Source organism: Pseudopodoces humilis, chromosome 17, assembly GCF_049639895.1.
Source record: "Pseudopodoces humilis isolate 2021_Gansu_Grassland_sample_001 chromosome 17, ASM4963989v1, whole genome shotgun sequence".
NCBI lineage: Eukaryota > Metazoa > Chordata > Aves > Passeriformes > Paridae > Pseudopodoces > Pseudopodoces humilis.
Genome location: NC_142216.1, coordinates 603187 through 623268, shown reverse-complemented (window position 1 = coordinate 623268; position 20082 = coordinate 603187). Strand labels below are relative to the sequence as shown.

The following is a 20082-nucleotide window of genomic DNA, read 5'->3' as shown; positions in this document are numbered from 1 at the left end:
ACCCCAGACCCCAGGAGCCTGAGGCTTCCAGGTGGAAAAGGAGCTTCCTGCTGGCACGAAGCTGCTGAGCTGCTCTGTGCTGGCTGCAAGGGCCCAGTGGCACCCAACACACCCAGCCAGGCCCCCCGTGCCCCTGGGCCCCCGCGAGTGGCACCGTGGGCAGGGTCCCCAGCAGGCACAGCTCCTGGCAGGCATGGCCCATGGCCCTGCTGGAGCTGCAGCAGCTCCCCAGGGAGCAGGAGGTGCCTCTGGATGGATTCTGGCTGCCCAGGAGCAGCTGGACAAGGCTGCCAGGCCACCAGGGCTGGCCAGCGTGGGGCCCCTGGGAGTCAGGCCTGAGCAGCTCTCGGGAGGCTGAGCACGGTGTGAGCAGGAGCTGTTCTCACTCACTCAGCTGTTGAGCTGAAGCTGAAACTTTTACACTCTTCAAATGACAGTTCGGGCCTTTTTGCTCTGTTTATCCTTCCCATCTCTGTCCTCACACATTCGTTCCCTGGACTGTGCTTATGGCTGAGCAGGGATGCTGGGCTGGGGCTGACACAGCCCTTGGGGACCAGAGCCTGCACCCCCAGGGCTTCCCCCTGAAGCTCCAGCCTGGTTCTGAGAGCCCCAAGCACCACATTCAGACCTCACAGCTGGTCAATAAATAATGACCATAAAGCACCACAATGAGCCTCTTGAGCAGCAGGTCACACATCCATTTACAGTGTAATTTATCTTTCCCCAGCAAAGGAACTGGGCTGCGGCCTTTGGTTTTCAGCAGATAAAGCTGAAATAAAGCAATAGGTGAGGCCTGAGCAGCTGCTCCCTGTGCCAGCATCCGGAAATGACTCCCAAAAACAAGACCTGGATCATTTCCTTATGGCTGAGTGGAGGAGAGCTGAGGGAGGGCCTTTAAACCGTGGGCTGCTGGGGTTTCCTCCCCTTCCCCACACAGAAACCCCTTTGCCCTGCTGGGGTCAGTCTGGCTGTCAGGACTACGGGTGGAAAGACCTGCTTGGATTCTGTGTGTTTTCCTGTGCCACGGACCTGCCTCATTCCTTAACAAGCTCCTTCCCTGACCAAATGACTTTGTTTCTGTCGCTGATTTGATGGCAAAAGGGCCCAGGAGGGTGCAGGAGGGAAGGGGGAAAGGAAATGTCTCAAGCAATTAGTGTGATTAGAGCAAGCTGAACACTGCTTCCCTAAAACTGCAGCTCCCACAGAGCTGTTCCTGTCTGAGGGGGACGGAGCAGGGCCTGGCCTGGCCATGGCTGCTCTGGGAAGGCTTGGTGAGATCATCTGATTTCTTGGGGGCTGCTGGATGCCACTGGTGAACGCCCCTTCTGTGACGACCTTCAATTTGTAACTCAAATCCCAGAATCACAGGAAAACACAGATTGGATTTTGAGCTCCTCTCGACTCCACCACTCAAGACAGCCCCAGCTGCTCCTCCAGGGCTGTTCTGGAACCTCCATCCCACGGCCTTAATCCTAACCCTGACCTGGCTGTCCCTGCTGGTGTCCCCCTGGCAGTGTGCTGTGCTCCTGCCCCTGTCCTGCTCTCTGCACCTGGAGGTTCCCTCTGCAACACCTGAAGGGTCCCTGCCCAGCACCACGGTGCTGTCCCTCCTCATCCCCTCAAACCCTCCACAGAAGGGAAAAGCTTCTGATCCCACAACATTTAGGATTGCCCGAGCATGGGTAACTTAATTGGTCTTGAAACCGGTGCTGAAAATGTTTGGGATAAAGTGTGTCTGGAGGGTCTCCCACCGCCTGCATTTATTTGATGCAAAAGTGCTTTGCTCAAGATGCTAAATCAGATAAACCAAACCATTCGTTTCTGAAAGTTCAATTCGCCACTTAGAGGATAGAAAATAAACCAAGCTAAGCCACAGCACCACTGAACAGCGAGATACGGGATTTAAGGCAAAGCCCACTGTGCCTGGGAATGTTTCTCACATAAATCAAATTTATCTCTGTAGAGCAGAAGCCCCGTTTATGAGGTTCAGACAGGGAAAAAAATAAGAAAATTTCCAGAGAGGGTGTCTTAAATAGCTCATAAAAACCGAGCATCTGCCCCTATGGAAAGGGATATCTGATAGTCCCAGAAAAGCGCCGGCCCCAGCGCGGAGCTGGGCTCCCATCTGCGGAGGGCTCGGAGCATCCCTCCCTCCCTCCCTGTGGCAGCCCTGCTCCAGAGAATCCACAGCCAGCAGCCTGCCAGGGCTGTCCCCCAGCCCCTCCTCATGTCCCTCTGGCAGGGCAGGCCAGGGGACAGCTCCTGTCCCCGTGTCCCTGGTGCTCGGGGCTGGCTGGCTGGCTGGCAGCGCTGCCCCGCGGCACGGCCACTGCAGCTGGCTGAGGCTGGGGAAATGCAGCCAGGACCCAGCTGCTGGTCAGTGCCTGTGGCCAGGGGGAATGCCACTGTCATCCCAGGGGACAAATACACTGGGGGTGCCCTGTGGCACTGCTGGGCGGCTCCTGCCGTGTGCCTGCAGAACCACACAATCCTGGGTTGCAAGGGTCCCTAAATATCAGCTTGTTCCCAGTCCCAGGCTGCTCCAAGCCCCATCCAACCTGACCTGGGACATTTCCAGGGATGGGGACTCCACCACTTCCCTGGACAGCCTGTTCCGATGCTTAACCAGTCTTTCAGTGAAGAAATTCTCCCTAGCAATGCGATCTGAACCTCCCCTGGGGCACCTCGAGGCCACTTTCCCTTGTCCCATCCCTCATTCCTGGGGAAGAGGCAGATGCTCCCCTCGCAGCAGCCTCTAATTAGGAGATCAGTAATGGCTTTGAGCAGGAAAGAGGGAAGTAATTTCCAAAGTAATTGTTTTCATAAGCATCTTTTTCAGCAGGATGTCTCAGCAGAGCCATTTCTGGCTGCTCGGCTGCCCTCGGCCCTGTCCCTGTGGCCGGCCCAGGTGCAGCCCACGGTGCGTGTCCCCTGTAATGGGGACATACATCATGTCACTGTGCCCAGCCAGAAACAGCTGCTCCTGCTGCTCTGCCGCTGCCAGCCAGGCCCAGGGGCAGTGCCAGCACGGGGCTCAACGGGGCAGGGAACAAATAATAAACTCATTGTGGGCTGGTGGCTGCAGCCGCTCCTGCAGCCCCTGGCAGCTGTGCAGGTGTGCTCAGTGCCGCTTCACAAGCGGCTGTGCCCACTCCCAACGGGACAGGCTCCCTTCCAGGCCCTGGGGCACGCTGGCAGGGCTGGAAGGGCTGGTGTGCTCTGCCTGCCGCCCTTCACGTGGCATCCAGCACGGGAGCTTTGCCAGGGTGTGCTGGGAATGGGGGAGCCTGGAGACCCCTCCTCTGGAGACAGCAGGGCCTGGCAGCGGATCCCCTCCTCCCTGGGAGGCTGCCAGGGCGAGCAGCAGGGCTGCATTCACTCACCTTTAGCAATATTTGCTTTAAATTCAAAGAATCTCCTCCCACCACCACCCTTTTTCAACAGAGTCGCTTCAGTTGTGTTGTAACAGCTCACTGCCTGCTATAAAGCTTAATTATTGATTGATAGCCCTGCTATACGGCTTAATTATTGATTGATGGCATCGTGACTCCCTGCTGTGCGGGCGGAAGGGAAGGGACTGGTACGGCAGGGAGGGGAGCTGGTGACCCTGGGGGAAGGAGAACGGGGCTGCAGAGCCCAGGAGGGCTGGCCAAGGAGCCCCTGGGAACAGCTCCTGGGAAGGGTGACTTTTGGGAACAGCACTGGAGCACAGACAAAGGGACGCAGGGAGGATACTCCAAGAATAGCAAATCACTTGATACTGAGAGTAAAAGATGAGAGAGAAGAAACTGGAGCGACTGTAAGAACAGAACAAATGGGAGGTGAAAGGGGTGAGTTTCTCCATGTGATGGTGGCGCGCAGAGGCCACTGCCAGGACCCAAGGAGACAGATTTATATATAGTGCAGATGAGTGCCAGGTGGGAAATGAAAAGGAAGAGAGTGTGGGATTAAATCATCAGAAGAAAAAAAGTGAAACTTGAATCTTTTAAAAGGAGAGCTGGGATTCTTCCAACTGTATCCAAAATAAAATGTCTTGAAAAGACCTGCAGAACTGTAGCTGGATTAAAAACTACCTTACTGGCTGTCTGCTGGCAGCGACCCCTCATTTAAGAACTGGTTATCTCTCAGCCTGGGGATTTCCCTGGGTGCCATGATGGAACAGCCTGTCAAGCTGTGCCCATCAGTGGGTGACAGTGAGTGACAGCCTGGCTGTCCCTGCGCTCCCCAGCTCCCCCTGCCCCGAGAGCTGTCCCTGCAGGGACACCCAGCCTCCTGCTGAACACTTACTGAGCTCACTTGATTTTCATGTCAAAGTAGCTCTGCTGGGATTCCGAGCCCTGGCTGTAAAGCCAAGCCAGACTGCTGCCCCCGTTAACCCTTTCCAGGCCGTGCTTCCTGTCCCAGGGCTGTCAGGGAATCAGTGAGCTTGGCTTGGGAGGGATCTCAGAGAAAACTGAGCTCCAGCTGGTTAAAACTCAGAGATATCAGAGCTGCCATCTTGGCAAGTGTTGGAGGTGCAGCCCCAAGAAGTGCCTGCGATCCCTTGTCTCAGCCCTCATCTCTCCCCCTCCAGAATCGGCAGCTCCTGTGCTATCGTACCTGCCAGGGGACAGGAGGAAACCAGGAACCAGGATCCTGCTCCTCTTTTTCCCTCTGTTCCCTGAGATTTCTTTGCACGGATGTCATTTGTGGTGGGGGTAAAGGGGAACATGCAATTTATTCTCCATTATGTTCAGAGTAATGACAAGTCTTAAAATAGCTCTCAATTAGCGATTGATTGCAATTAATTGGAACAACACAGGCTGACATGATAGCTTCGGATCTCCAGAGCATTTTTGAGTTCACGAGCTCTAATTTCCAAAAATTCAAGAATTCTGGCTCCCACATTACCACAACCATCTGTCAGCAGTTTCACACACAGGTCTTCAAGAAGCAGCAACAATAAACACTTTGGCTTTGCTAATTAAAGCAGGTGTCCAAATCGGGGCTCATTTAACGTAAACTGGGGGGGGGTATTCCATCTAGCTGTGGAAGTATCCCTCCATTGCCCAGGGAGGCTGTGGGCTCCCATCCCTGGAGCTGTCCATGGCCAGGCTGGGCCGGGCTCTGCTGGCCCTGCATTGCTGCAAAGCACCTGTGGGCAATCCCAGAACTGGGGCAGCGGGAGGGGAAGTGTTTTCTGATTATTCAGACTAATTGGTTGAACCATTTCATTAATGCATGATGGGAGTATCTTTCTTAATAAGAGAAGTCTGCATCACTTCCCTGTGTTGTGCTTGCTGCTCTGCTGGCTGAGCAGAGGGACTCACTCAGCCTGGCCAGGGGTCACTCCAGGGGATCACCCAGAGAGGACAAGGAAAACCCTTCTCCTTAGCCCAGATCACTTTCTTTCCATCAAACTTCACTTTCAAGGTCTTGAGCATCAATTGAAAGTAACAAAGAGCAAAAGGAGAGGCTGTGTTAGGGTACTGAGTTAATATAGCACTGATAAATTAAAAAAAACATATTCAGAAAAGTCTTAAATTTGAGGAGACGAGGCTGAACTGGAAGAAGGAAGATACCCGAGCTTGTTTGGCAGAATAGGAAGAGCCAATGCTGTGGGCAGAAAAAAACCTAAACTTCAGTTAGGCTGGGGCTGGGGGAGCTCTGGGGCTCCCAGGGAAGGCTGTGCAGTTGTGGCCAGCTCGGGGGGCAGCAGCAGAGTCCAGAATGTTCCTTGCACAGTGCAGCGGTGCCCAGGAGGGGCACTGGCCACAGGAGGAGGTTTCTAAGTGCGAGGAGCTGTCTGTAAGGGCTGGTCCCTGCAGCCTCAGACAGTCTGACATGGCTGCAGGGACCAGCTTGGCCCCACGCTCTGTGTCTCAGCATCCCGCTGCTCACACTTCAGGCTGCTCCCTCCTCTCCAAATTTTAACTTCATCACATGTTACTTTGAGAAGATCCCTATATAAATATTTTGGCTCATTTAATACGCCTTCTGGTATCTTAACACCAGGTCTCTTATTTTTCTCCACCGTTTGGGGAACTTATTTTTATGTTCAAACAAATTTGGTACTCTTACGGAAGTTCACTTCCAGAAGCAAGTGTTTTAGGGAAGATTGCAGGAGTGCTGATAAAATGACAGTGTGCTGGGAGACTCCCGATGGAAGTGTGTGTGCTGCTGGGGACTGGCTGAAAATCACTGTGCACAAACAAGACAGACCAGGGAACAATTCTGGGGTTTATATTGGCTTGGCAAGTTCAGAATCTTTAAACGGAAAACACTTTGGACTAGAAATTTTAAATTTTAATTTCAATTTCAATTGAATTCAAATCAGATGGCAGCACCCAGGTGTCCCCAGCTGCCCCCAGAAGGGTAAAAAATTGTGTGAGCTTCCTAAGGGGGCTGGAACAGCCACAGGGTCTGTCTGTTCCCTTCCCTCCTTGGTTCTCTTTCTCCCAGTTCCTCTCCCCAGATCCCTCTCCCCCCACCCACTGCTGCCTTTGAACATATGGGAGGGTTCCAGCCAATGATGTTCCTGCCAAGTCCCTCCCAGGTTTGTCTCTCACTGAGATTTTACTGCAGATACTTGATCCTAAAAGCAAATAAAGCCCGGGGTGTCCGTCCTGCTGCCAGGACAGGTCCTGGAGCCCATCGGTGCCTGGAATGTGTTGTTGTTCCTCAGCTTTTCCTGGGTGATTTCGTTTAGACACGGGCACTTTCTGCCGATAAATCTGTCCCAATTACTGAGTCAGAATGTATTTATTAAACACCAGTTAGAGCTTGGTGTCTCATCAGTGCCAGCCCCTCCATCCCTGCACACCCCAGCGCTGGGCTAAGCCAAACCCTCGCTGTCCTCAGCCGGGGAACCCAGCCTGCACCGACCTCGTGAACAACAGGGCACGGCTCTGAAAGCTTCAACACCTCCTTCTTGGGCCCTGGGAGCCAGCAGAGGGTGCAGAAGGTGGGGAGCACAGGGTACCAGGGCTCCTGCAGGCCATGGGAGCTGCACAGGGGTGCCCCGAGCTGGGGATGCCCCGTTCCCCCCTGGGCACGGGGGTATCAGAGCTGGGAACGGGACCCACTGAGGCCCAGCAGAGAACAGAAAGGGACGAGGAGACAGCAAAACCCAGAGCAGGGGACAGGTGAAATCATGGGACAGCAAGGGGAAGAGGAGCATGAAACAGAAATAAATCAAACCAACAACAAAGCCCTAAAGCAGAAGGAGCAGGGAAAGGAATAAAAGGTGAGAGGACAACATAAATGGATCAGAGTGGATTGAGAACAGGAGGGAAATGGCTCAGGTGATGATCACAGGCTGGGAGGTTGGTACAGCCACACACGTGAAGGTAAATGAGTGTCTGGATACAGAAAATATCCCTGTCTGCCTCACAAATGGGCACCAGATGTGTCTGAGCTGTTGCCTGGGGGACATTGTCCCTTCCCAGCCGTGACAACATCGCCAGCCTGCCCACAAAGCTGAGGAAAAAGGGCTGTGCAAACTGCAGAAACTGAATAAAGCACCAACTGAACATAAACTGAATGAACATCATTCTGAGAAGGAGCCTGTGAGGGCAGTGCTGTGGGAGAGCTCAGTCCCCATCACAGTGCATGCCCTCTCACAGCTGGCACTTTCAGCACAAATTCAAGAGGAGGAAAAATTAAAAGTTTTCCTGATTTCCTGGAGAATCAGGACAATTTTTCCTGATTTCCATTTCCTGGAGAATGGAAATTTCTAACATTTGTTCTGAAGTATGACAACATTGTATGTCTGGGCACTGGGCCTTGGGGCACTTTTAGACCCCTCAGAGTGTTTCTGCAGCCCCCCCTGGCACCGGGGTGGCACTGCCAGCTGGGGGACAAGGGGATGGGGACAGGGTCCTGCCCTGTGCCCCCAGGGCTGTCTGTGCTGGGCTGTCCATCCCAGGCATTTCCCAATTCCAGCACTGCTCAGGGGTGTCTGAGCTGGGGGAGGGTCCCTGTGCCATCTCTCACTGGCTTTTGTCAGTCTTGGTTTCTATCCCAGCTCCTCGCTCCTCCCCGGTTTTCTCACAGCATCTGTTCTCCTGCACAGGGATTTCCCATTCCCTCCTTGCAGCCTGGTTGTTGGGAAAGAGGGAGAGAAGGGGAAAACTGGGTGGCTGCTGGTCTGCATGTCAATTATACATCACAGGCTTTGCTGCTGCTTCAGAAGCTTCTAATAATAATTATTATAATTAGGGCACTGGGAGAGAAATGTGCTGAGATCAGGGAGGAAAGCAGGAAAGCCAGGCCAGAATTAATTAGCCACTTTTATCTAAGGATCTCAAAGCATTTAGACATTAATTAATGAGTGCTGTGGTTAAGCCAGCGCGATGCTCCTTTGCCGCGGTCGCGGGCTCAGCCCCTCCCTGCCCACCCTGGCTGCTCTGCAGGAGCTTGCCCAGCACTGCAGGACACAGAAATGGTTCTTGGGTCCCTGTGGTCCCCTGTGTCCCCCTGTGTCCCCAGCAGCTCTGCAGAGACACGGGCTGGGCAGGTGTGAGCTGTGCAAAGCCCCAGCCCTGAGCACCTGTGGGCACCCCTGGGCACCCTGAGCACCCCTGGGCACCCCTGGGCACCCTTGGGCACCCCTGAGCACCCCTGGGCACCCTGAGCACCCCTGGGCACCCCTGAGCACCCCTGAGCACCCCTGGGCACCCCTGAGCACCTGTGGGCACCCCTGAGCACCCCTGGGCACCCTGAGCACCCCTGAGCACCCGTGGTTACCCCTGAGCACCCTGAGCACCCCTGGGCACCCTTGGGCACCCCTGAGCACCCCTGAGCACCCCTGGGCACCCGTGGGCAGCCGTGGGCTCCCTGCCCAGCCCAGCCCAGCCCATGGAGCTCCCAGCTGTGCCACCACACCGGCCCTGGACTCCAACAAAACTCTCTACTGGGGCAAAGTCGTTTCTGTCTCCTGGCTTACCCCGGTGTGCCCATTGTTGGTGAATATTCATTACGTGAAATTAGCATCTAATAGGTCTTAACTGACTTATAAAAGCCTTGTTTTGTGGTAATGAAGTCTATACCGTAGCTGTGGCTGGTGGCAGCTGGTGGGTCCCTCTGCCCCAGCTGCCACCTCGGCTCAATCCCTTCTCCTTGCCCACAGTCCATGGAAGATGTGGAGATGTGCCTTTCCCATCCCTGGCAGCGTTCAAAGCTGGCTTGGAGAAACCTGCTCTGCTGGAAGGTGTCCCTGGCCATGGCAGGGGATTGCAGTGAGGTTAACATCCCCTCCATTCCAAACCTTCCTGGGGCTGTGTGACAGCCTCCAAGTCCCAGCAGGGAGAGGGGTGTCCGTGGCCTGGGACTGTGTGCAGAGTTCCACTGACCGTCCCAGCAGTGCCCTGGCCATCAGCTGCAATAAGGAGCTGGAATCCACACAGCTCCTGGAAGTGCTCTCAGAGCACGTGGGTCAGGGTTTTACAGGGGCTCAGTTCATAATGCCTCTGTCCAAGCCTAGAAATTGATAAAAAATTTCAATTTAGCCATTATTGACTGTTTTCAGACAAGACACAGGGCAGCTTTGAAGTGAGTCTGTAAATTAGATAAGCCCTGCAGCTCCCAGACTGAGAGACTCCTTCATCATTGACAAGGAAGAGGAAGGAGGAGATGAGGAGCCTTCCTGACTTCTGTAAATTGTTCCTGTAAATTGTGTGCACTGTGCTCCAGGCTGGGTGAGGATGGAGACACAGGAGAGCAGGGCAGAGCTCACATCCCCGTCCCCAGGCTCTGCTCCCCGGCTCAGGGCTCTGAACTGGCACCAACACCTATTTCTCTTTTTCCTTCTTTTTCCCCACTCTTTGATGGGGGTGTGGAGCAGGGGCAGAGCAGCAAAGAGTCACCTCAGTCCATGGTGTGAGGAAGTTTCGCCAGCTGGCCCCACAGGAGCTCTGGTGCAGCTGTGACCGGTCACCGTGTGTCCCTGTCACCCTGTGTCCCATCACCGCTGCCAGCCCAGGGTGGAGCTGCAGCTCCAGCCACGCCATGCCCGTTCCCTGCCCCTCCTGCAGCCCTGTCCTGCTGTGGGAGAGCCTCGGGCCCGGCTGTGCCGCTGGGGACAGCCCGTGGCTCCTGTCACACCAGAGCAGGGGCTGTGGTGGCTCTGCAGGAGCTGGGAGTGCCCATTCCCAGGGCAGGGAATGCTCCAGCTGACCTTTCTGGGCACGGAGCTGGTCCCGGTGCCAGCCCTCCCCTGCTCACGGACTGCTGCGGCTGGGCACGGCTCCAGCTGGAAAACAGCCTCGGATCGGGAATTGTCCCTGTCCTGGGCTTCCCGAGCCTGGGCTCAGGCAAAGGGAGGACCCAGAGCCTGTGGTGTGGCTGTGAGCAGGGCTCGTGTGCCGGGAGGCTGTTCTGGGGGGCAGGGTTGGGGTTTGGGGAGGGAAGGGCGTGTGGGGGGCGATCCCTGGCAGGACAGAGGCTGCCGGTGCTGGATGCACCAGGGGCTCTGTCTCTGCTCGCCAGGCTCTGCTGTGGAGCCCCAGGGAGCAAACGGCATCTGCAGAGCTCAGGGGGGCTCCAGCCACACCTGCCCTGTCAGATTCTCGGTGGTGGTTTCTCCCGGGGGATCTCAGGAGAAGTTTCAGCCCACTCTGGGTTGTGAGCGGCACATGGCAGCGGGGTGGACGGAGGAGCAGCTGCTGTCGGGTCCCGGGGGATGTTCAGGTCCCTGCGGGGTTCCCGTGGCTGCCCCGGCAGTCCAGGGGGGCTCAGCAGCCTGTCCTGGGGTGTGTGGGGGGGTCTGGAGCTGCCGTAACCCCGGGCTCTCTGTCCCCTGCAGGCGAGCCCTCCCGCTGGTCCTCGTCCCACTGCGACTGCTGCTGCAAGAACGGCAAGGGCGACAAGGAGGGCGAGAGCGGCACGTCCTGCAACGAGCTGTCCACGTCGAGCTGTGACAGCCAGTCCGAGGCCAGCTCCCCGCAGGAGACCGTCATCTGCGGGCCTGTCACCCGCCAGCCCAACATTCAGACTCTGGACCGGCCGGCCAAGAAGGGCCCGGTGCAGCTGCTGCAGCAGTCCGAGATCCGCAGGAAGAGCGACCTGCTCCGGACTCTCACCTCCGGCTCCCGCGAGTCCAACTCCAGCAAGAAAAAGGCAGTGAAGGAGAAGCTCTCCATCGAGGAAGAGCTGGAAAAATGTATCCAGGATTTCCTCAAAATCAAAATCCCAGACAGGTTTCCCGAGAGGAAGCACCCCTGGCAATCCGAACTGCTGCGGAAGTACCACCTTTAGGCTGCGGGCGGGGAGAGCCAGCTCCTGAGCGACACAAAACTAATTCCCAACAATAACTATTTGTTAGGTCACCAAAACCAAAATCCATCTCTAGTACTGCCTAATTTGCCTATTTCACCTTAACATTTCCAGTCGTAGGGGAACGATATTTTTGCAGTCCTGGAAGCACAATGACAAACGCTTTTGTTTGTAAACCCGGAGTCTTACACAAGCTGAGAACCTTAAGGGCACAGGCAGGCCCGCCCCAAGGGATGCTGGCGTGGCCCCAGAGCAGGCAGGGCAGGGTGCTGAGGGCTCCTGGATCCTGCTCGGAGCACACGTGGCCGCAGGGAGGAGCACAGCACAAAGCCCCAGCTCTGCCCCGGCAGTTTAAGCATGTGTATTTATATATGTGCATATATATATATATATGTGTGTATATATATATCTCTGTGTATATATATATATGTATATATATATATCAATATATACTGCTTAAAGATTTTCTGGCTCTCTCCTTATAACTGCACTTTCTCAGAAAAGAGCATTTTTTATAGTCTGTGGATGTCCCGTTCCTTCTCCATGCCTTTGAGGGCTGAACTGAGTAGAAATCCATCTCCCTGTCTCTCTCCTGCTGCCCCTGCCAGGCCTCCCCCGTCCCTGGGGCACTGTAAATGTGTCCCAGGGGACACCAGGGCGCAGTCTGTGGCTTTGTGTTACCATCAGCAAACTATTCCGTTTGTTTGGGATGCTCCTGTCCCTCGTGTGCTGCCCACACCTCTCGTGTTTCCCAAGGCTCTGGGTGCCCGTGGGTTGGCGGCGCTCTGTCCCCGCTGGAAAGCCCCGGGGATGGCTGTGGGCTGTGCAGGGATGCTGGGGAGGATGTTCCCTCCTGCAGGTGCCAGGTGTGTGTCCAGGAGCAGCTGGACAGCGGGCAGGGACAGCGGGCACCGGGTCCCCAGCCCGCCCGGGGGCTGTGCCGTGGGGAGCTGCAGTGGGAGCAGGGCTGTGCCAGGAGGAGCCCCCTGCGTCCCCTCCCGCAGGTGCCAGCGGTGCCAGGGCCGTGGCGGCACCGTGCCTGTGTCCCCTGTGTGTCCCCAGAGCCCAGGGATGGGCAGGGCTGGGCTGGCCCTGCATTGCCCAGCCCAGGAAGGGCAGAGGGGTCGGGCTGGGGAGGGGGCACGGGCTGGCCAGAGCTGGGGCAGGGCTTGGCACAGGCCTGGGGACAGCCAGAGAGGGGCCAGGGCAGCCGTGGAGAGGGATGGAACAGTGCTCCAGCTGTGGAGGCCACAGCTGGGGACAAACCAGCTAGAGCAGCTGGGATCAATCATTTGTTTCTAAAGCACAGGAAGAAGATTTATATATATATATAGATATATATATGAATATAAAACTGTGGTCAGTGACGGCGCTGGTAACACAGAACGCTCGGTAAGTGTCCTGCAGGTTCCAGGGCTTCCCCCTCCTGAATTCCAGCAGCTGCTGTGGGAGAGATGCTGTCCTGCCTGCCCAGGTTCTCCCTGCGATCCTGCTGCAGTTCCAGCCAGGAGGAACCCTGGTGCCATCATGCCGGGCTGGGACGGGGGTGACGGGGACACCTGAGGTCTCCATGAGCCCACGGTGGTGTCTGGGGGCGGGGGCACCTTTTACCAGCCAAAAGAGGAAGCAATACTTGTCCAGACGGATCGACAAGCAGGAGCAGGGCTGGGATGTGCAGCTGGGGTCAGCTCTGGGACCCCTCAGTGGGGGCAGGAGGAGCTCTGCCTGGGAAATGCTCAGCGAAGAGACTCGGCACTTCCCAGGATTGTGCTTTAGAGCCAGTTCAGGGTTCAGGACACTCCCTCCCACCGGAATTCAGGCCCGCCTCTTGTGCCACCCTCTACTCACAGGCTCTGAAGGCGCATCTTCCCACGGACATCAATGTTTTATACAAGCCCCACAGATTCGGCCCTGCTTAGTTATTTCATGGTTAGTTTACAGCATTTTTCTCTCCCTACTCAACATTTCCTGCATCTTGTCCCCCTGGGACCCCTGCCCCTTGCTCTGAAGCAAGAACTGGGGAACAGACAGGGCTCTCCTCTGGATTTCCAGCAGGGCTTTAGGACAGGTCACCTTTGTTCCTTGGCAGGAGACTGCAGCTAAAACCTCGTGCTTTCACTCCAGATCTTTCCCTGTCTCCCGAGAACCCCAGCTGCTTGTGCTGTGAGCTGGGTGCAGGAGCAGGCGTTGGGTGTGGGTGTTCCCAGGGACATGGGATTGCTCCGTGATTAATAACTGGGGGAAAATTAGACCAAATGAAACGTGCCCAAGTGGGCTTGATTTATGTGGCCTTCATGTCTCCAGTTTGAGATGAAATGGTTATTGCTACAGAAATAAAGGTCTTAAACTTCGGTAGTAACAGGCAGGACCAACCTGCCGGGAAACCCAGCCTGGGCTGGGGCCGGGTTGGGGCAGTGCCAGGTGTGGGGCCCGTGCCCGTGTGTGTTTGTGTGCGTTCTGCTGCATCTCTGAGGGACCTGCTTCTGCTCTGACCCCGTGGACAGCTGTTTTGGGAGTGGTTTGTGCAGAGCCGGGGCTGTGCTGGCAGGTTTTGTGCTGCTCAGAGGCACTGGGGGGCTGTAGGTGGAACGCAGGGGCACCGGGCGGTGCTGGGGGCTCTCACACCCCTGGAGGGGTCAGCAGCTCTGCCCAGCGTCCCCACTGCTGCCCGGAGCTCCCTTCCTTCCCTCCTCTGCACCACCACCAGTGCCCCACAGCACCCCCAGCACCTCTGGGGCACCTCCCTGTGCCCCCCCTGGGACAGGGGTGGGGACACCTGGCAGTGCCGCAGAGGAGCCCCAGGAGAGCAGGGGAGCTGGAAATGCTGCTCCACCATGGCCCTGTAGTCCAGGTGGGTCAGGAGGGAGCAACCAAACCTTCCGCAGGCACCGGGACGGTGGCAGGAGGGTGACCTCCCACATGGGCCCTGGAAATCCCAGCGTTAGTGCCATGCACACAGGGGTGCACAGCTGCACGGGCACCCCTGTCCTGGGTGGGGACAGAGCCACCCCGGGTGGGGACAGAGCCACCCCGGGTGGGGACAGAGCCACCCCAGGTGACGGGCAGGGGCCGGTGGCTCTCTGGGGAGGCTGCTCTGGCTGTGTGGGACGTGGCAGCCGTGGCTGTGCCCAGGGCAGGACACCCTGCAGCGGGTGGGGGCTGCAGTGGCACCGCAGAGCCAGGGCACTGCAGGGGAACGTGGCCAGTGCTCAGCACACCCGGCCCCTCGCTCGCTGCTGGGAAGGGAGGCAGATGAAGCACAGGGCAGGAAGGAAACTGAGATTGCCTGAGAGAGACCTTTGGGCTATAAAGCATGTCTTACTCCAGTTGGACTCGGTTTCCGTGAGAGAACCCATGTGGCTGCCTAGGACAGGTTTTGTAGCAAGCCAAAATTAACTCTGCTCGTGGAGTACTTTATTCTTTCTAAAATATCTGGGAAGAAAACTGGACTTGGAGCTACTATCAACCAGTAACAAAGACCAAGTTCTGTTGCAACTATTTGGAAAACTTCCCTTGACTGCAGTGGGACTGAGACTCAGCTCCCAGCAGCAGAATTCCCAGTTTCCAGGGGCTTTGCCACCCCAACCCCCCTGAGACACCTGAGCAGGACTCAGCATTCGGGGGACACAGAGAATGTGTCATTTCCACAGACCCCTGGGGAACAGATGGTTTTGTTCTGTCCCTAAACCGTCTGCACACACAGCACAGGGGCTGCACAGCCTGGAGAGCGGGTTGGGTTTAAGTTGGCTGGGTCCATTTATTAATTTCATTTGCAGGCTGTGGGCTGAAGGAGAGGCAAGGTTGGGTTTTATTGGCAGTGGCCATCACGAGTCCTTCAGCCGTGTCCCACCCTGCTGTCCCAGCCCTGGTGAGGCTGGAGGGACCCCCAGCCCCCTCCCCAAGCCCCCCAGCACTGCGAGTACGGACTTGACTTTCAGAGTACTTTATGCATAAGGCCCCATGTGTATCATGGTAGAAAATAATTGTCCAGTCTTATGGATAGTTTATGCCCCAACGGGGTTTTGTAGATTAATAGTAAAAGAACAAAAAAAAAAACCAAAAAAAACAAACAAACAAAAAAAAAAACAAAATAAGAAAAAGCACTTTTAAATTATTTATATTATAAAAAGACATTCTTTATTTTTCTTGGCATTGATGTCACTTAGCTAAAAAATCCGTTTATAAGTAGGATATTGCAGATTTTAAACTATAGCAATGCTGAAGCAAACACGAATTCAGAGTTCCACAGAGAAAATGAGCGAGGTGAAGCAGGAGGGTGGCAGGGCCCAGCTGGCTCCGTGGCTGCTGTTGGGGCAGAGGGAGGTGATGTCCCCGTGGTCCCCTCTGGCCGTCCCCAGGGGATGGCAGGGCCGGGCCCCAGGCCTTGGGGCTGCACTGGGGTGCTGCCAGTGCAATGTTTCCCAGCCCTCGGGATGCAGAGGGGCTCTGGTGCCGCTGGGATCTCTCGGGGCCTTGCTTACGTTACATTTTCGGACCTCATTCAGCACTAAATGACTTCGCCGAGGCTGAGTCAGTCTGTTGCACATTGATTTAGATTAAGTGGCACCCACTGAATTACCTCTCGACTTTCCAACGTGGTTCACTTGTACATAAGTGTAATGTCAAACTGTTTACAGGTTCTTTTGTGCGTAATTGTGGAAAAAAAAAAAAAAAAAAGTTTTAACTACAAATTTAAAGGAATCGATTTTGCTGGAAGGTGTTTAAAAAAAAATGAATGTGCTTAATACAGTATAGACATCCTTGCTAATGGTCTCACCTGAATGCATGTATCCGTGTTGTCAGTCCCACCAGTGAGGTTATTGGCAATATTCTGCAGTCTGTGAATAGCAAATATGCATAAACTACTGTGACTCTGACAAATATAACTCGGTTACTGTTTCTACTGTGGTATGTGAAAAAACCCTGTAGCTTTTAGCCTGCTGTATTTCCCTGGTGCAAAGGGCACCAGGAAAGAGAGAGGAAGTCCCCATGGGATGAATGAAGTCCCAGCTGTGCCCTGAGCACATGGGGTGGTCCGTGGGGCAGCCCCCAGCGGGTGGCTGTGCTACAAGAGCTAAAAATGCCATTTTCAGAGCCTGCCAGCTGGGAAGGGAGGCTGCTGCTGCTGCCTCTGCTCTGGTATCGCTGCTGGGACAGAGCTGGCCCTGGGTTGGGACAGAGCTGGCCCTGGGTTGGGACAGAGCTGGCCCTGGGATGGGACAGAGCTGGCCCTGGGATGGGACAGAGCTGGCCCTGGGTTGGGACAGAGCTGGCCCTGGGTTGGGGTGCTGGGGGCTCACAGCTGTAGCCGGTTTGTGTTTGCCATCCCAGAGCTCTGGGAGGGCACAGACTGGGAGAGAGGAGCTGGTATCCTTCAGCTGTCAGACACAGAAATGCATCCATGGATGCATCCAGGCTTGCTTGCTCACAGGGATTTAGCATGGGCTCATGTAACCACTTCCCTCCCTGCTGGCTGGGAGTTATCCTCCCTTGAAAGCAGCGGGGTTTTCCCAGTTTATTTCTGGGTTTGTTACCATTATTTTGAATCTGCAGTACTTGGCTGTGGCCGGGAGGAAGCCCTTTCCAGCGGTCCCTTCCTGGGAGAAGGTGAGAGGTCCATTTGGGCAGCGTTTTCCCCAGGTGGTGCCTCCCCACAGCCGGGATTTGGGTGCTGCTGCACTCGAGGGAGGCCGAGGTTTGGAGCTGTGTCCCCCAGTGCCGAGGGGACGCTCACTGAGCTCCCTGTGCCACCAGCCCGGCGCTGGCAGTGCCACCAGCCGGGTGATGCCAGGGCTCTGTCCTGGCCCAGCCCCTGCAGGAGCCTCCTGCCCTGTGTCCCTGAAGTGCCCTCCCAGCTCTGGGATGAGCTTCTCCCCACGGATCACCCCTGTCTGGAGCCCAGGGGCTGGGTGACAGCGCAGGGGAGCTGAGGGGACCCTTCTGCTGCTGTTTCTGGGCAGAGCCGGGGCTCACTGCCCTGTTCCCTCTGGCTGGGCTGGGTCTCAGGCTCCATCTCTCACCCAGCCAGGTCCCACGGGAGGAGGACACGCGGGGGCTGCTGTGGCCCTGGCTGGTGACAGCTCTTCTCCTGGCCCAGACACCCCCCTGGCCCGAGCAGGGCTCACCTCCACGGCTGCTCGCTCGCATTCTGGAGCAGGAAGCTGAATTTGGTTGTTCTGAGCACTTGTGAGCACTGTCTTGTCTGCTTTTCGTGTCAGGGCAGATGTGAAAGAGCAGTGGGTTTTGGGGTAGAACACCTGCACAATAATTACTGCGGATGTAATTACCTCCCCCACGCAGCACGGGCTGATGTGCATGGGAAGGAGGAGATTCCCTTTGATACCAGGTGATCTCAGAACATTATTTTAATCTGCCTTACAACTATATAATTAAGAGAGCTTATATATATAGAAATATCTATCTATCTATCTATCTATCTATCTCCCCACCACGTGTGTATCTCTGGCTGGGAGCAGGGTGGGCAGCCCTGGGCTGGGCTGGCCTCGCTCTCTGCCCGCTGCTGCCACAAGGGCGAGCGCCCGGGAAGAAGAGGCACACTCAAAGCTTGCCCAAAGCCTTTCCAGAGGAGAGGGCCCCCCCTCCCAGGGACAACTGCAGCCCCCAAAATGCTGAGCTGTCCCAGCACCTGGCACCTGGGACCAGTCCCTGTCACCCCTTCTGCTCCCTGGGCAGGCAGGTGTGGGGGTGACCCTGCAGGTCATGGTGGGCTTGCCAGGATGGGACTCAACTCTTGCCGTGCCCCAGAGCCGAGCACAGGAGGAGCTCAGCCTCTCCCTCCAGGGTGCCCAGGGCAGGCTGGGGTGAGGAGCCCGGCATCCTCTGGGCTGTCCTGAGGCAGGGCAAGGAGCAAACCTGCTGCAGGAGTGGGCTCGGGGCTGGGCTGGGGGCTCAGGACCCTCGCTGTCGCTCTGCCGCTCTCCCGGTGCTGCCCCAGCCCCGCTCCTGTGCCCAGGGCTCTGCAGGGAGAACTCTGTAAATACAGCAGGTTAAAAACTGGCACAGTATCAGCAAGTCTGTATTTAATGCAGATGTTTCCCATGTTTTGTATTATTGTTTTATTGATAAATAAAAATCGACCAAAGACAAAAGCGGCATTTGGCGTTGTCTGCGCGAGCGGGGCCACGCGGTGGCGGGCGTTTACAGAGACTGTCCCTGGCACAGGGGGGCTGCAGACCCTCAGCCTGTCCCTGGCAGCCCCTGGGAATCCTCCCCCAGAGACCACCGCCCATGGAAATGGAACGGAGGGGAAAACGTCCCCTGAGCTCCGAGGGAAGAGGAGCCCCGAGCTCGTCACGTCCCGCGTGTGCCCTGCGGTGCCCCAGCCCTGGGAGTGACACTGAGTCACCCAGCAGGGCTGGGATGACACAAATGTCACTAATGGCTCCAAGAGAATACCAAAACTCTCAGGATTTTTAAAGTGCAGCAAGAAAAGCAAAAATTTGCAGCAATTAAACTGCATCTTAATGAGCTGCCTCCCAAAGAAAAGCTCGAGAAAAATGGGTTCATCAGAGACTCGTTAAAAAAAATCACTACAACCATTAATACTATAAACATCCTCTCCATGGCATAAATTTTGCATCTTTCCAGATGCATTTTTATTATTATGCCGAATTTATGGGAGGAGAAAACAAGGCGCTTTGGGTTATATTGTCCCAGGGATGCCAGCAAGCAGCAGGCAGGAGGTACAAAAACCAGCTCCTCTCCCCAAATCCCTGGGCAGGTGTGCCCGTGCCACACCAGGCTGCCACGTCTAAACCCTCCAGCAAATTTTATTTGGTCTTTACCAGAGAAAAGCACTCCTGATTTTTGGACTTAGTGCTGACTGAAGTGGGAAGTGCTGTCTTGATGGCCACTTGTCCATGAAATAGAGCTGTGAGAGCAGAAAAAGCTTGGACCGACTCTGCTTGGGGTTTAACTCCTTGAACTGCCTGGGAAGGGTTTGCAGAAGCTTTCCAGCTTGAGGCGGTGCTGGGCTGTCAGAAGTGCTCAGCACTCAGTGGAAATGGGCTGGAGCAGCTGGATGTGCTGAGCTGTGGAACAGAACGAGACAGGACCATTCCTGCCTTGGCTCTGACATCCCAGCCCTGGATTAAACATCCCAGCCCTGGATTAAACATCCCAGCCCTGGATTAAACATCCCAGCCCTGTCTCTGACATCCCAGCCCTGGATTAAACATCCCAGCCCTGGATTAAACATCCCAGCCCTGGCTCTGGCATCCCAGCCCTGTCTCTGACATCCCAGCCCTGGATTAAACATCCCAGCCCTGGATTAAACATCCCAGCCCTGGCTCTGGCATCCCAGCCCTGGATTAAACATCCCAGCCCTGGCTCTGACATCCCAGCCCTGGATTAAACATCCCAGCCCTGGCTCTGACATCCCAGCCCTGGATTAAACATCCCAGCCCTGGCTCTGACATCCCAGCCCTGGCCACAGCCCCGACACCTGGGTGGTGCCACCCTGGGGACCCAGCCCGGGGACATGGGCAGGGCAGGGCAGGGCCGGTCCCCCAGCTGTGCCCCTCGAGCATCCCTGATCCAGGGACAAAGGGACACGGTCACCCTGCAGGAGCTGGGTCAGCCCAGCCTGGCCCGGCAGTGCTGCCCCCAGCTCTCTGCTCGTGCCTGGCACCAAAGGCAGAGCTCCAGCAGTGACAGGACAGGGCTCCTCGTGCTGGATGGGCTGATGGCACCAGTGCTGCCCTTGGCTGCACCTCCACAGAGCAGAAACCCAGAGACATTCACCCCCAGACATCCACCCTCAACCTCATCCTGCTCTGGCCCAGCTGAACACCTGCAAAATGTGAGTTC

The 20082-nt window shown here is 56.0% G+C and overlaps 1 protein-coding gene across 1 annotated transcript in view; it reads left to right on the top strand.

The window, feature by feature from the left end:
* KCTD16 (potassium channel tetramerization domain containing 16) overlaps positions 1–11522 on the top strand; it is a 52307-nt gene extending 40785 nt beyond the window's left edge. Inside the window, exon 3 of the mRNA XM_005523712.2 lies at positions 10784–11522. Coding sequence (XP_005523769.1) covers positions 10784–11235 — 452 coding nt within the window. The 3' untranslated portion in view covers positions 11236–11522. The remainder of the gene's footprint in view (positions 1–10783) is intronic.
* The last annotated feature ends 8560 nt before the right edge of the window (positions 11523–20082 follow it).